The 16,642-nt window shown below is 51.3% G+C and overlaps 1 protein-coding gene across 1 annotated transcript in view; it reads right to left on the reverse strand.

The window, feature by feature from the left end:
• Nucleotides 1-1,224: 1,224 nt before the first annotated feature.
• Nucleotides 1,225-16,642, reverse strand: part of LOC106593626 (SH3 and multiple ankyrin repeat domains protein 1) — a 46,708-nt gene continuing 31,290 nt past the window's right edge. Inside the window, exons 19-25 of the mRNA XM_082973121.1 lie at nucleotides 15,640-15,666; nucleotides 15,469-15,525; nucleotides 14,038-14,156; nucleotides 13,573-13,681; nucleotides 8,992-12,610; nucleotides 5,771-6,667; nucleotides 1,225-5,085 (exon numbers count right to left, since the gene is read on the reverse strand). Coding sequence (XP_082829247.1) covers nucleotides 5,013-5,085; nucleotides 5,771-6,667; nucleotides 8,992-12,610; nucleotides 13,573-13,681; nucleotides 14,038-14,156; nucleotides 15,469-15,525; nucleotides 15,640-15,666 — 4,901 coding nt within the window. The 3' untranslated portion in view covers nucleotides 1,225-5,012. The remainder of the gene's footprint in view (nucleotides 5,086-5,770; nucleotides 6,668-8,991; nucleotides 12,611-13,572; nucleotides 13,682-14,037; nucleotides 14,157-15,468; nucleotides 15,526-15,639; nucleotides 15,667-16,642) is intronic.

A 16,642-nucleotide genomic window follows, 5' to 3' on the forward strand; every position in this document is an offset into this window, starting at 1 on the left:
CAGAGGTCTTCCATAGGGAATGGCGCGAGGGATATAGAAAGCTCTTCAGTTAAATAATGTACCTTCATTTGGGAAGACAGATTCTTTAGAACTTCAGGGTTCGATTTTTTTACATCTTAAACCATAATTGGGATAAGCATTATTTTCATCGTCCTTATTGCTAGATCACCTGCATTAGGAAAACCTTGCTCACCAGCATCATTCCCCATCCTGAACTCTGCTCATGTAAGGCTGTCTACACGGGCAGCCCAGTTCTGATATTTTTTCCACTAATTGGTCATTTGACAAATCAGATTTTTTTCAGATCTGTCAAACAACTGAATTACTGAATTGTTCTGCCTGTGTAAACAGCTTAAGTGTGTCGTGTGTGGGCATAAGGACAAGGATCTGAAGGCCTCACATTCCTCCAGATTGGAGTGAGATGGAAAGCACTCGTATGTAACCTGCCAATACCCACCCACTGCTGGGGGATGTGTGTTTTAGGACTCAAATGTGGTGTTTAGTAGTAAATAGATAATGGAAGAGCCCTTATTTGATTTTAGTGATGGTGAAAAGAAATGTACAACTGATCACAGAAAGCTGAAAGCACCCAATCCAACTAAATGCAAGGTGAAAATAGGTCAATAGTATAATTCCTGTGAAAATGACAAATCGGTGGTATTTAACCTTTCCTTGCTCAGGGACCCCCTCCCAGGGACCCCATCATACATAAGACATTTTTAACGTCTTCTCATCAGGTGATTGGCAATGGAAAGGTGAAGTAATCAACATTTAAAAAATGGATTTGGTAGATAAGTCATTATTTTTGAACTCCCTACATAATTGGAAGTGTAAACTAACACAGCCTATTAGCTAGAAAGGTAATTTAAACTATCACTAAGAACAACTGTTTAGCTGGTTAAACAAAAGTTTGCCATGTGTTGCCAAAAATGTATGTCCAAGTCAACAAAGCTTTCCAGCAGCACTCGCCACACTGGAAACTTATACACGTGTTATAGACTGTTTCAAAGCCTGTCAGACATTACTTATTATTGGCTTCAATGAGTTGATTAATAAAGTTGACTATTATAAAGATATTCTCCTCCACTGTAGGTATGTAATTCAATGTTTATTCTGTTATTGATAGTGATATAAAAATCCTGTTTTGTTTTAGGGGTTTTGCGGATCCCGGGTTGAATAGCCCTGACATAAATTAATGTTTAAATGAGTAGATAAACAATGAAATATCAATAAATAAAATACTACTTTAATGATCCATAATGACTTGAAATGTACAAAATAGAAACATATGATGTGAATAATTCTATGCATCTTTTTCACAATACCATTTGTCTCGTGGCCATTTCCAGGGCACAATAGCTACATCTTGATCAGCATAAAATAATGTGAATAATGACAATGTAGTGAATCTAACTTTGGCTTCCACACAGTGAGGTTTAAAGTGATACGTATATTCACAGCTTTATACACAGACGCTGCCATCACATGAGAGGAAGCTTGGATGGCAGAGGAATTCTTGCATAAAAATATATTTAGGGCTAGATTCAACCCAGAACGCGGAGTACCCTCATTATAGCGTAATTGACATTGAGAGGTCATTTCCAATAGAGCCAACAAATGCAGTGTTTACTGTGAATGCGGGAACATTGTCTTTGAATGCCAATCGTGCTATAACGTGGGTCTTCCACCCTCCGGATTGAATCTAGGCCTCAATGTCAATCTGAAGCATACATCAGTCAAACCTTCATCATTTCAAAATATTATACCGAAACAAGAGGGCAAAGTAAATGTGGTGGTTTTCTGACTAGACAAAAGCCTTGATATGTAAAGCATTCTGTACATCAAACTAAATAGATATTTTTTCTATATTTTTGGAAGTAACAATATAGTTTTATTATATTTATATACATTTTAAATTGTTAGACACCATGGTGTCATAGTTTGACCTACAGTCATGAATCTCATAACAATTTTATAGGATTATAGCGACTAACACTACTGGCAAAATTATGAAAATACATTGCCTAAAATGCAAAAGAGCGCCACCTCAGCCATGAAAGGCAGAACGGGGAACTGCACCTTATAACAGTAAGGACGATGATAGTAATGATAATAGTAACAATAATTCTCTTCATATCAATAGCAGTATTCCAGACCCATTTTAAGTAAAAAAAATTGTTGTAAGAACAATTGTAGTATTAAAACAGAACATATCTCTCCTCCCACTCATTTGGGCCTCAGTTCATGTTCTCATGCTTCTGTAGAAAGAGGTTTTGGAAGGAGTGGGGGGATTGGGTGGGAAAGAGGAAGATTTGGCAGTTTGTTTCTCTTTCCCTCCCCTCTCCTTTTCAGTCTCTCTCCCTTGCACAGAGGACTTTAGAACGGTTGAATAGCAGTTGCTTCTAAAGTCTTTCGTATAAATGGAGACAATCTTCATTGAGATTTTGTTTAAGTCACGTATTCCCTCCATCTCTGAAATCACAGTCCCTTTTAGTATAAGATACATCTTGGATCCAAACAGATATATTTAAGGTGTCCCATTAATTCTAACACAAACACAGAGAGAGAGAGTGTGTGTGTAGGAGAGAGAGAATGTGAATATGTGTGTACATTACGTACATGAGCATTTGTAAGTGTGCATTTCTGTATGTGCCAGTATAGTGATCTGTGTTATTGAGTGAGAGGGTGTACATGTCTGTGTGTTTATTTCTATGCTGTTGGTCTGGGCACTTATTTTTGCTACAGATTTGTAATACAGTGACCAGTCTGTATATAATATGCCGTTATAAGACTTAAGATGATAAAGAAGCTATAGAGAAATAGAATGTGTTTACAGGTCCTAATCGAAGGGCCTTCAGTGAGCATGGAGCCCTCCCATTGGTGAGGTAAAAACAGACAACCAATCACACACAGTCATACAGACAGGTTTCCTTCAGACACAGCCACTACAGTCAAGTGAGGATTTACCCATCAAGCTCTTTCCAACAGGGGACCAGTCATATCATTCAGTCCAACAGGTAGGGGCTCCGCCGATGACACACTGACCCCTACAAGAGGTGCTCCACCTACGACATTACCCAAGACATGCATGTAGGCTGCCACCTTGTTTCATTCATGCCCATATTCTGAACTACAGAATATGGACATGAATATTCATCCCAATAACTCGCTCCAGCAATGACATTCACTCAGACAAAGAGCTCTTAACATTTCTATTCACTCACACAGGTTTTCATTGACTGCACTTCACTAACTGTAAGGGGAGTCTCTCCTGAAACTGAAAACATCTGAACAGCCAGCTATGGAGCCAACAACAGTCAAGCTAGACAGCTACTGTACCTAATTCTAACCCTAGGGTTGAGAGGAGGAGCTAACTAACCCTAGGGTAGAGAGGAGGAGCTAACTAACCCTAGGGTTGAGAGGAGGAGCTAGACAGCTACCTAACCCTAGGGTAGAGAGGAGGAGCTAGACAGCTACCTAACCCTAGGGTTGAGAGGAGGAGCTAGACAGCTACCTAACCCTAGGGTAGAGAGGAGGAGCTAGACAGCTACCTAACCCTAGGGTTGAGAGGAGGAGCTAGACAGCTACCTAACCCTAGGGTTGAGAGGAGGAGCTAGACAGCTACCTAACCCTAGGGTTGAGAGGAGGAGCTAGACAGCTACCTAACCCTAGGGTAGAGAGGAGGAGCTAACTAACCCTAGGGTAGAGAGGAGGAGCTAGACAGCTAACTAACCCTAGGGTAGAGAGGAGGAGCTAGACAGCTAACTAACCCTAGGGTAGAGAGGAGGAGCTAGACAGCTACCTAACCCTAGGGTAGAGAGGAGGAGCTAGACAGCTAACTAACCCTAGGGTAGAGAGGAGGAGCTAGACAGCTACCTAACCCTAGGGTAGAGAGGAGGAGCTAGACAGCTAACTAACCCTAGGGTAGAGAGGAGGAGCTAGACAGCTACCTAACCCTAGGGTAGAGAGGAGGAGCTAGACAGCTACCTAACCCTAGGGTAGAGAGGAGGAGCTAGACAGCTACCTAACCCTAGGGTAGAGAGGAGGAGCTAGACAGCTACCTAACCCTAGGGTAGAGAGGAGGAGCTAGACAGCTAACTAACCCTAGGGTAGAGAGGAGGAGCTAGACAGCTACCTAACCCTAGGGTAGAGAGGAGGAGCTAGACAGCTACCTAACCCTAGGGTTGAGAGGGGGAGCTAGACAGCTACCTAACCCTAGGGTTGAGAGGAGGAGCTAGACAGCTAACTAACCCTAGGGTAGAGAGGAGGAGCTAGACAGCTAACTAACCCTAGGGTAGAGAGGAGGAGCTAGACAGCTAACTAACCCTAGGGTAGAGAGGAGGCGCTACCTAACCCTAGGGTAGAGAGGAGGAGCTACCTAACCCTAGGGTAGAGAGGAGGAGCTACCTAACCCTAGGGTAGAGAGGAGGAGCTACCTAACCTAACCCTAGGGTAGAGAGGAGGAGCTACCTAACCTAACCCTAGGGTAGAGAGGAGGAACTAGAGCTACCCAGAGAAGACAGAAGGAGAAAGCACTAACTAGTGTTAATGAGGACAATCCTCATTCTCTCTTTCCCCAACAACACTAAGAACTGCTCAGATGAAAAAGCTAAACAACATTTGATTGTTTCTCTCAATATTTTGGCCTAAGTTTTGTCACTATTTTACTCCTATTATTTGTTGCCTCAATCTACATTCAGTCATTCCATCCTCGTAGTGTTTGTGTGTGTGTGTTGACATTAGAGTCAGTGCTTGTGTGTGTTACTGTATTTGTGTGCATGCGAGTGTATCTGTGCGAGTCAGCTACCAGGCCCTGAGTACCAGGCATTGGTCAGCCCTTTTTCCATCCCTCATTTCCCCTCTCTTTTCCTGATTGGTCCTCCCTCTGGGTGAAATCGGGTCCTCTGCTTTTGTTGTGTGAATCCATCATGGATAGCAGCAGTTGTGGCCTCTCTCTCTCTCCTGTTCCCTCACTGACTCCATCCCCCTCCTTTCTCTTTCTGTTTGTCTTCTCAGCTCCGACTCCCATCATCCCTTCTTCCTCGTGGTGACAGAGCAGAAATGGGAAAAGGAGAGCTGGAGAGCCTTGGGAAAGAAAAGAGAGATTAAAGTCATAATTTTTTGTTTGTTAGAGCCATTAATGGACGCTTCAACAAGAGTAAGAGCTGCCGCAGTGCCATACTATCTGAATAACACATTCATGAATTTTGAGCCTGATTTCAATTCAAGAGACAGGAGAGGGAGACAGGAGAGGGAGACAGGAGAGCAGGGAGACATGACAGAGAGAGACATGAAAGAAACCAGAGAAAAACAGGAGACAGAAAAGAGAGATGAGAGAGAGAGGACAGAGACAAGAGAGACAGAAGAGACAGAGGACAGAGACAGAAGAGAGAGAGAGAGGACAGAGACAAGAGAGACAGAAGAGACAGAGGACAGAGACAGAAGAGAGAGAGAGAGGACAGAGAAGAGAGACAGAAGAGACAGAGGACAGAGACAGAAGAGAGAGAGAGAGAGAGGACAGAGACAAGAGAGACAGAAGAGACAGAGGACAGAGACAGAAGAGAGAGAGAGAGGACAGAGGACAGAGACAGAAGAGAGAGAGAGAGGACAGAGACAGAAGAGAGAGAGAGAGGACAGAGACAGGAGGCAGAGGTTTACAACCTGGCATAGGATTTGTTTTATCTTTGTTTATTTTACAAGACAGGCCTATCTCTGTACTCTTATCCTCTCACCCTGCTCCCAATCACCTGTCCATCGCTCTTCCCCTTACCTGTCAGTCACTCTCTTCAGAGCACGTTCAATGTTCATGCGGTGTCCGACGCGCGTCACACCCAGGTCCAGATAGTCCTCCTTGGTGAGGGAGGGCAGGTGAGTGCCGTCGATCTCGTTGTCCAGGAAATGCTCCCTGTGCTCGCCCAGGTTCAGGTATCCCAGCCAATCAGCCACGTCGTATTTGGTCCAATAAGGCAGTGGCTTGGAGGCAAAGGGCTTGGAGGGGGACGGGGGAGGGAGGTGGGGGTAGCTCAGGCATGGGGGAGCGGGGAGAGGGTGCAGGGGAGGGGATGAGCTACCAGATAGAAAGTGGGTGGGGGAGAGGGAGCGAGACACCAACAGGGAGGCGTTTGGGGGAGGAGGGGCGCCAGAGGGGGCGAACAGAGGAGGGGAGGGGGAGAAGTAGGGGTCCCCCATGTGGTTAGCGGGCGAGGGCGGGGTCATAGAGCCACGGAGCTCGTAGAGGCTGCTGTAGAGGGGTGTGGTGGGGAGGAGGGGGAGGGAGGAGGGGCGGGGTGGACCCAGTTTGGGCCTCTCTGAGGGGGAGATGAGTGGACTGGGGGCTCTCCTACGCTGCAGGTGATGGGACTCTGCCTTCCTGGACTCTCTACTTGGGATAAACTGGAACTCCAGGGCTTTGGTGCGATACACAGGCCGGTGTTTAGGGGAGGTGGGATAAGGGGAGTAGGTGGGGGAGGACAGGGGGGAGTGGGAGCGTGGAGGGGGCTGTACGGCAGCCACAGGGGGCTGGGGGGAGGAGGGACGGTTCCAGTTGGGGTACTGGGAGGAAGGGGTGGGGGACAGGGACAGGGCGGGCTGGGAGTGGTGGATAGGGGAGGGGGACAGGGAACGAACTGAGGAGGGGCTCAGGGCCGAGGCGGAGTCTTCTGAAAACCTAGGGACAGAAAAGGAGGACTGACAATGACACACCTACGGTACATAGAGGGGCTATTCATAAAACATTACCCAACCTCACCACCACTATTCACTAGTAGCCTAAACCTGAAGACGGACATTGTTAGATTAGCTATCAATATGATGCTCAGGATGTTAACAGCAGCTAATTGCTATTAGAGTTGTGCTGAGTAGACAGGAACTTGCTTTTCTTTTCTCTGGCTGTTGAAACACAGGCAGCAAATTGAAGAAAGGGGAAATGTTTTATATCCAGTCAAACAGACAGTGTGTGAGAAAGGAGGAGTGCAATTACCTGTTTCTGGTGGAGGAGAGACATAAAGCAGACGGAGACAAAAGCATGGGACATAAAAATGGGGAAGAATTTACATAGTAAAACACTCACTCACTCACCCACTTACCCATTCCCACAAAATACATGACAAGAGATCGCTGTGTGATTGATGTTTACAACACAGCAGGTTGGTGGTACCTTAATTGGGGAGAATGGACTCGTGGTAACTGCTGGAGCGGAATCAGTGGAATGGTATCAAACACATGGCTTGACTCCATTCCAGACATTATTATAAGCCGTCCTCCCCTCAGCAGCCTCCACTGGTGTACAAGTAAAACATGTAGGCCTTTGTACTGAAATCTATGGTCTACTGAAGATAATACACTGCTCAAAAAAATAAAGGGAACACTAAAATAACACATCCTAGATCTGAATGAATTAAATAATCTTATTAAATACTTTTTTCTTTACATAGTTGAATGTGCTGACAACAAAATTACACAAAAATAATCAATGGAAATCCAATTTATCAACCCATGGAGGTCTGGATTTGGAGTCACACTCAAAATTAAAGTGGAAAACCACACTACAGGCTGATCCAACTTTGATGTAATGTCCTTAAAACAAGTCAAAATGAGGCTCAGTAGTGTGTGTGGCCTCCACGTGCCTGTATGACCTCCCTACAACGCCTGGGCATGCTCCTGATGAGGTGGCGGATGGTCTCCTGAGGGATCTCCTCCCAGACCTGGACTAAAGCATCCGCCAACTCCTGGACAGTCTGTGGTGCAACGTGGCGTTGGTGGATGGAGCGAAACATGATGTCCCAGATGTGCTCAATTGGATTCAGGTCTGGGGAACGGGCGGGCCAGTCCATAGCATCAATGCCTTCCTCTTGCAGGAACTGCTGACACACTCCAGCCACATGAGGTCTAGCATTGTCTTGCATTAGGAGGAACCCAGGGCCAACCGCACCAGCATATGGTCTCACAAGGGGTCTGAGGATCTCATCTCGGTACCTATTGGCAGTCAGGCTACCTCTGGCGAGCACATGGAGGGCTGTGCTGCCCCCCAAAGAAATGCCACTCCACACCATGACTGACCCACCGCCAAACCGGTCATGCTGGAGGATGTTGCAGGCAGCAGAACGTTCTCCACGGCATCTCCAGACTCTGTCACGTCTGTCACATGTGCTCAGTGTGAACCTGCTTTCATCTGTGAAGAGCACAGGGCGCCAGTGGCGAATTTGCCAATCTTGTTCTCTGGCAAATGCCAAACGTCCAGCACGGTGTTGGGCTGTAAGCACAACCCCCACCTGTGGACGTCGGGCCCTCATACCACCCTCATGGAGTCTGTTTCTGACCGTTTGAGCAGACACATGCACATTTGTGGCCTGCTGGAGGTCATTTTGCAGGGCTCTGGCAGTGCTCCTCCTGCTCCTCCTTGCACAAAGGCGGAGGTAGCGGTCCTGCTGCTGGGTTGTTGCCCTCCTACGGCCTCCTCCACGTCTCCTGATGTACTGGCCTGTCTCCTGGTAGCGCCTCCATGCTCTGGACACTACGCTGACAGACACAGCAAACCTTCTTGCCACAGCTCGCATTGATGTGCCATCCTGGATGAGCTGCACTACCTGAGCCACTTGTGTGGGTTGTAGACCCGCCTGCTACCACTAGAGTGAAACCACCGCCAGCATTCAAAAGTGACCAAAACATCAGCCAGGAAGCATAGGAACTGAGACGTGGTCTGTGGTCACCACCTGCAGAACCACTCCTTTATTGGGGGTGTCTTGCTAATTGCCTATAATTTCCACCTGTTGTCTATTCCATTTGCACAACAGCATGTGAAATGTATTGTCAATCAGTGTTGCTTCCTAAGTGGACAGTTTGATTTCACAGAAGTGTGATTGACTTGGAGTTACATTGTGTTGTTTAAGTGTTCCCTTTATTTTTTTGAGCAGTGTATAACAGTAGTCATTTTACCTGTATCAACACACACAACCTCACCAAATATCCTCTAACATATCATAGAGAGAGTACCTGTGTCTACTTAACGATCTCTGGCTCCCTCTCTGCTGCAGTTTGTTGCTGAGCTCATTGATGATGCTGGCCTTCATGCTGGACATGGGGGGGTACAGCCTCCGGCCCTCTAGGTAGGTCCCCTGGTCCCCTACTAACTGACCCTCTGACCCCCACAGAGGCTTCATCTCAGGGGTCCGGGGCCGGTCAAAGTAAGGTGACGTGGGACGCCCCAAATTCTGTGTCATCCCATAACCCTCCCGTCCTCCATCGTCCTCCTCCTCTCCTTCCTCGCCCTCCTCCTCCTCTTCCTCATCCTCCCTCCGTCTGTGTGACTGGAAGGAGGGCGGGGCGGTACTGGTCTCTCTGCGTAGTTCGGCCGCGCGGCCCCCCTCCCTGAACCTGCCTGATTTGGGGTAGGTGGAGACGGCCGCCGTGGCGTTGTGCATATCAAACGTCTGTCCGTCCAGGTAGCTCATGTACGACTCCAGGAGGTCTGCTCCTCCCGCCCTGTCTCCCTCCCCTCCTCCTCCTCCCTCCCTCCCTCTCTCCAGCCTCTCTTCTAGCCTCTCTCTGGCTCCTCCGCTCATGGCCAGGATGTTGTCCAGGTGGTGGTCACTGCTGCTGCGGCTGTCCAGCTCCTCTATCCCAGAGTCCACCACCATCTCCTGGGACTCACCTGCCTTAGCTGTGGGGTGAGGGTGGTGCTCCCCTATCCTGCGGCCGGCCGCTGTAGAACCAGAGGGGGCTGGGTGTGTCCTGTCCTGGTGGGGCTGGACTGAGGTCCTCGTGGTGGTGGCGGCGGTGGTGGTGGTGGTGGTGGTACAGGGAGCGGTGGAGGTCAGGGCTGCAGAGCCCCGGAAGGGGCCAGAGGAGGCTGCGGTGGAGGAGATGGGAGGGGGACCACGGTAGGATGGGGGCCCTGCAATGGAGTGGGGAGGAGGGGTGGGGGATGAGCTTCTATGGATGGTGGAGGTGCGACCCTGGGTGGGGGAGGAGCGACCCTGGGTGGGGGAGAAGCGACCCTGGGTGGGGGAGGAGCGACCCTGGGTGGGGGAGGAGCGACCTTTGGGAGGAGCAGTGGGGGAGGAACGCCCATGGGAAGTGGAGGAGCGCCCGGTGTGCGTGCTGTTGTAGAGGTGGTGAGAGTGGGTCATGGCAAGGGAGGGTCTGTGAAAGGAGCTGGGTGGGGGTGGGGGGGAGACAGAGGGGGGAGGCGGGGGTCCTGTGGGCTGGAGGCCGGAGGGTGAGGGTGGAGGAAGGGGGTTGGGTGATGTCTGAGTGGGGGAGTTTCCTGACTGGGTCAGGTTAGCCACCTCACTGTCATAGGATGTAAGGCTGGAGGTGGTGGAGTCCCCCGCCTGTGGGGAGGGTAGGGGGGTGTGGGCCGGGAACCCACTGATAAACATATCTTTTGGAGGGGGTGGTGGGGGAGGAGGGGGAGGCGGTGGGGGCTGCTGCTGGCGGGAGGCCAGGTTGTTTATAATGGCGCGGTGTGTGTAACCTGACATTCCACCCCGGTCAAAGCTGTTGGCAAACTCCAGCGGAGGGGGCAGTGGGTCCGCAAACACAAACTCATCATCCACATCCACCGAGGGGGCAGGGGGCGGCAGAACCATGAGGCCACTGCCCCCGGAACCCCCTCCCCCCTGAGGGTGAGATGGGGCGGCTGTAGCGGGGGGAGATGGAGGGGTGAGAGACAGGATGTAGCCTGCCTCACTCTCCATCCTCAGAAACGAGGCCTGGCGAGGCTGCTGGGACGACAGCTGAGGGGGCTGCTGGGTAGGGGCTGTCTGCTGCCTCATGTACCCCTCTCTGTCCCGCTCTCTTTCTCTCGACCTCTCCCTCTCTCTCGACCTCTCCCTCTCTCTCTCCCTCTCTCTCGACCTCTCCCTCTGTCTTTCCTCCCTGTAGGTGGGTTGGTAGTGCTGGGACTGGTAGTGATGTGTGTGGACTGTTTTGTCCTCAGAGAAGCGCACCCTCAGCCCCTCTCTGGCCCCGCCGCCCTCCCTTTCCCGCTCCCCTCCCCCCTCATCGCCCCAGCCTGCACCCCTGAGGATCCTGGGGGAGGGGGGTCGGCCGGTGGAGGTGGTGGCGGCTAGGGAGGAGGAGGTGACCAGGTAGGAGGAGCTGGAGGAATGGGTGGCTGAGGAAGCCGGTGTGGGGGAGGTGGCCTGGGAGGGGAACGCCACCACACTGGACATCTGTCGTACAAACTGGTGCTCGGTCCCTCTCTCCCTCCTCATCCTGCCGTCGTCCTTCAGGGCCCGCTCCCTGGCAGCCAGGGCCAGGCCCAGGGGGGACGAGGGGTCCAGGACCTTTCCTGTCAGGGGGTGGATGAAGGTGGTGCCAGAGGGGACCTGCTGCTGCTGCCGGCTTGATGCCCCGTAGAAGTCAGCCGGAACAGACTTGGGCTGGTAGTCGGGAGCTGGGGAGGAGTACTCTGGCAGGCCGAAGGCAGGGGGCATGCTGCGGGTGTGGTGGATGAAGGTGTCCCCAGAGAACATGCCCTCGTCGATGGACTTGGAGGGCCGGAGGCGTGGGGAGGGGCCACCAGGCTGGGGGCTGAACTGCTGCTGCTGGGAGGCCTGAGTCCTGCCTGCCACTCCTCCTCCTCCTCCCCCTGGCCCCACCTCCTCCTCAGCAGACATGAAGATGGAGGCGCTCTTCCTGCGGGCCTCATGGAAGCGTTCCCTGTCCCGGCGGGCTGCGCCCACGATGGCCGCCCCAAACTGGCTGGTGAAGTCACTATCCTGGCCTCGGAGGGAGGGCGGTGGAGGGGCCGGAGTGGAGGGGGGAGCAGGGGGTTGCGGGGCTGGGGTGGAAGGGGGTCCGTGGAGGGGTTGGGTTCTGTCAGTCTCCCCTGGTGGGGTGGGCTCAGCCTCCACACTGCTGCCCTGGCTGCTGCGGCCACTGCCACTGCTGATGGAGGGGGCCTTGACTATGATGGTGGGGATGGGGATGGAGCTCTTCTCCACTGGGGCCTTGCCCCCCAGCGTGCCCTGGCCAGCACGCAGGTCCTCCACCTTGGACTGCTTCACCAGAGGGCCCTTCCCTCTCCGCGCCCCCCCTCCTTTAGGTACCCCCTCTCCAGCCCCCCCAGCCGCACTGCGGTCTGCCCTCTGGGTGGTCTGCTGCTGCTGGGGCATCACCGTGGCACTGCTGGAAGGTGGGGCGGCGTTACTGTAGCCCCTCCTTAGACCTGCAGCCTTGGCCCCCCCCACTCCTCCTCCCCCTCCAGATCCAACAGGCTCCCCTGGGTAGCCCCCTTTCCTAGAGGCAGTCCTGCTCTGAGCGGAGTGGGCGGGGGCATTAGAGTACTGGTGCGTGTGGTCCACCCCTCCTCCTCCATCGCTGGTACTGGGCCCCGCTGCCCTTTCACGGCCCCCGTGGGTAAAGTGCACAGACTGAGAGTAGAGCTGGTAGTGGGCTGCCGTGGAGGTGGACTGGGACACGGCCACAGAGGGCTGCTGGGAAGACTTGCCCCCTCTCCAGCCCAGGGGTGGGGCGGAGGAGAAGGGGGGGTCTGGCGGGGCGGTGGTGGGGGGTGGGGGGATGTCATCTGGGCCGGGAACCGAGAGACTTCGGGCAAACTTCATGGCCGGAGGATTGAGATGGGACTTCTCCTCTTCAGTCACCCCTGCAGTACACCACAGACAGAGATACAAGAGAGGGATGAAAAGGACTGATGAGAGAGAGAGGGACTGAGGTATAGGGATGGAGGATAGAGACAGAGCAGAGGGATCAGATGGGCGAGGGACTGAGGTATAGGGATGGAGGATAGAGACAGAGCAGAGGGATCAGATGGGCGAGGGACTGAGGTATAGGGATGGAGGATAGAGACAGAGCAGAGGGATCAGATGGGCGAGGGACTGAGGTATAGGGATGGAGGATAGAGACAGAGCAGAGGGATCAGATGGGCGAGGGACTGAGGTATAGGGATGGAGGATAGAGACAGAGCAGAGGGATCAGATGGGCGAGGGACTGAGGTATAGGGATGGAGGATAGAGACAGAGCAGAGGGATCAGATGGGCGAGGGACGGGGTAGAGGAATGGTACAGAGAAAATACTGCTCGAACAAAAGAACAGATGATTAATGTGGGAGGCTGTCTGTCTGTCTTTGTAACTGCCTGCATGTCTGTCTAACTGTCAGGCGGTCCTCTCATTCATCTGTAAGTCTGTCTGTCCTCCAGCAGAGATGATGACCAGCAACGGTCATTTGCCAACAGGGTGTGATGTTATACAGCCTTTTACTTGGCGAGTCACAGGAGAAGTCCATGGTCTTTAGCTGTCACATTGAACCAGAGTTCCAGCTCAGCTTCTGTGATGAACAGCTCCTAGATACAGTGTATCAGCCTACAAACAGTTTAGTACAGTACAACACATATAAACTGCTATACTCCACAGCAGAAGCATACTACAACATGAACCAGAGTAACATGTATGTTAACTGCAGGACAGACAGAACAGGAAGACTAGAAGGACATGGTATGCTACAGCTGCAGACAGTGTGTTACAGCACAGGCCTTTAAGAGTCTAGAGGACAGACAGACGGACAGGCCGGCCAGAGGGCTGGCCAGACAGACAGAGAGACAGCCTCACCGATGGATTTCTGTCGCAGCATACCGTGTGGAGGGGCATGGCCTGATGTGAACTGGGCGCGGTCATAGCCCAGCCCTGTCATCCCCATTTCTGATTGGTCGTAATTTGGCTGCACAGCAAGAGAGGGAAGAGGGAGCAGAGGACAATGTTCAGAAAGGATAGAACTTACAGACTGTGGTACTGTAAGTGCATTAAATAGCTTCACTATTCATGAAAGAGTTGTCAATTATTTGTAAAGTAGTTCATATCTAGTAGTATAGTAGCTTAGGCAGTCAAATCAATCTTATTTGTATGGGTGTTGCATCAAGCTAACCCACTGAATGACATTGTGTAGCATCTCCTAAAGATGTGAGTGTTACCATAGGAACACTACAGGACAAACTGTTCCTCTCAACCTCATGACAGGTGATCGCACCAGTGAACACGAGCGCTCGCACACACACACACGCGCGCCGACACACACACCTCATTGGCGTAAAAGGAGCCCCGGCTCCTGTCTCTCTTTGCCCCCTGACCCCGCATCCCTTGCCCCTCATTGGTGCTGATTGTCTGCTGAGCTGCTGCCAGGATCTCATCTAGTTTATCTGAGAGACAGTAAGAAAGAGAGAGAGAGACGGAGAGAGAGAGAGAGAGAGACGGAGAGAGAGAGAGAGACGGAGAGTGAGAGAGACGGAGAGAGAGATGGAGAGAGAGACAGAGAGAGAGATGGAGAGCGAGAGACGGAGAGAGAGAGAGAGAGATGGAGAGCGAGAGACGGAGACAGCGAGAGATGGTGAGTGAGAGACGGAGAGAGAGAGAGAGATGGAGAGCGAGAGAAGGAGAGAGAGAGAGAGAGATGGAGAGCGAGAGACGGAGACAGAGATAGATGGTGAGTGAGAGACGGAGAGAGAGAGAGAGATGGAGAGCGAGAGACGGAGACAGAGATAGATGGAGAGCGAGAGACGGAGAGAGAGAGAGATGGAGAGCGAGAGACGGAGACAGCGAGAGATGGTGAGTGAGAGACGGAGAGAGAGAGAGAGAGACGGAGAGAGAGAGAGATGGAGAGCGAGAGACGGAGAGAGAGAGAGATGGAGAGCGAGAGACGGAGAGAGAGAGAGATGGAGAGCGAGAGACGGAGAGAGAGAGAGATGGAGAGCGAGAGACGGAGAGAGAGAGAGATGGAGAGCGAGAGACGGAGACAGAGATAGATGGTGAGTGAGAGACGGAGAGAGAGAGAGATGGAGAGCGAGAGACAGAGACAGAGATAGATGGTGAGTGAGAGATAGAGAGAGAGAGAGATGGTGAGTGAGTGAGAGACGGAGAGAGAGAGAGAGACGGAGAGCGAGAGACGGAGAGAGAGAGAGACGGAGAGATGGACAGACCGGCAGAGAGAGAGAGAGACAGACAGACAGACAGAGAAATGGGCGCGAGAAATGGAGAGAGAGACGGAGAGAGAAAGAGACAGAGAGATGGAGAGAGAGATGGAGAGAGAGACGGACAGAGAGAGAGGGGGGGGGTGGACAGACGAAGAGAGTAAGACGGAGAGAGACAGAGGGAGAGAGACAGAGGGAGAGACAGACAGAGAGAGAGACAGACGGAGAGATGGAGAGAGAGAGAGACGGACAGACAGAGAGAGAGGGACAGAGAGGGGGGGTGGACAGACGAAGAGAGTAAGATGGAGAGAGACAGACGGAGAGACAGACAGAGAGAGAGAGAGAGAGAGAGAGAACAAGTGGTATAGATGTTAGAGAAGAGGATGCGACAGAGTGGAGGAGGGAAAGGGTGAGGGAGAGAGGGTCAAATCAAGCCAACAAACACTCCACCACACATCCCCCCACTGAGGGGGAATTTATTGATATGTTAAAAATAAAGCCCGGCTATTCCCCTGATACTGTACATGCATATGAAGTCTCTTACTCAAAGCCATCTGATAGACTGTCCTCTTCTTCTCTGTAACTTGTGAAGACTCGAATTCTGAAAGGATACGGAAAAACCCTGTAAGCTGACTGAATGCTAACTGGCTAGCAGAGACGTTTGCAGTTTTAACAGATAAAAACACAAAGCATAAAAGGAGTTTGTGAATCGTACCTGATTTTTTTTTCCAGGGGGTAGCAGCTGAGGACAAGGCAAAGGCAGGCGTTAACTTTGGCACTTGAGTTACTGTAACACCATCACTTGAGTTACTGTAACACCATCACTTGAGTTACTGTAACACCATCACTTGAGTTACTGTAACACCATCACTTGAGTTACTGTAACACCATCATTGTAAGTAATACTTATATTCCTATGTGTGCTGCAATCAGAGATGTCTGTTTCCTCTTTGTGACACGCACGCACGCACGCACACACACAGAAATCTCTCACCTCTCTCCACTATGACGCGTCCCCACCACAGGGAAGTGCAGTGAGTTCAGAGGAAAGACAGAGGTTAAACAGAGTAGTGGAGCGTGAGTAGACCACAGGGTTCTACAGACGGGTTCAGAGGTTAAACAGAGTAGTGGAGCGTGAGTAGACCACAGGGTTCTACAGACGGGTTCAGAGGTTAAACAGAGTAGTGGAGCGTGAGCAGACCACAGGGTTCTACAGACGGGTTCAGAGGTTAAACAGAGTAGTGGAGCGTGAGCAGACCACAGGGTTCTACAGACGGGTTCAGAGGTTAAACAGAGTAGTGGAGCGTGAGTAGACCACAGGGTTCTACAGACGGGTTCAGAGGTTAAACAGAGTAGTGGAGCGTGAGTAGACCACAGGGTTCTACAGACGGGTTCAGAGGTTAAGCAGAGTAGTGGAGAGTGAGCAGACCACAGGGTTCTACAGACGGGTTTAGAGGGGTTCAAACAGCCACCTGTGACTGTGTGAGCTTCTGTATTGTGGGGACCACGTTTTTAGAGGTGGTGAGTGGTAGGAAAGTAGTTTGGTTAAGTGTTTTGTTAAAATATCTTAAATGTTAGCTGAATTATTTTAGGGTCATTTAATTTCAGACACGCCAAATCATTCAGTTTAGAAAACAACACTGTGTGTAATAACTGCTGAACAACTTTCCAGTAAAAAGAAAGATGGCATACTGTCATTAGCCTTGTAATCGATGCTT

The sequence above is a fragment of the Salmo salar genome, chromosome 03 (assembly GCF_965601325.2).
Source record: "Salmo salar chromosome 03, fSalSal1, whole genome shotgun sequence".
Taxonomy (NCBI): domain Eukaryota; kingdom Metazoa; phylum Chordata; class Actinopteri; order Salmoniformes; family Salmonidae; genus Salmo; species Salmo salar.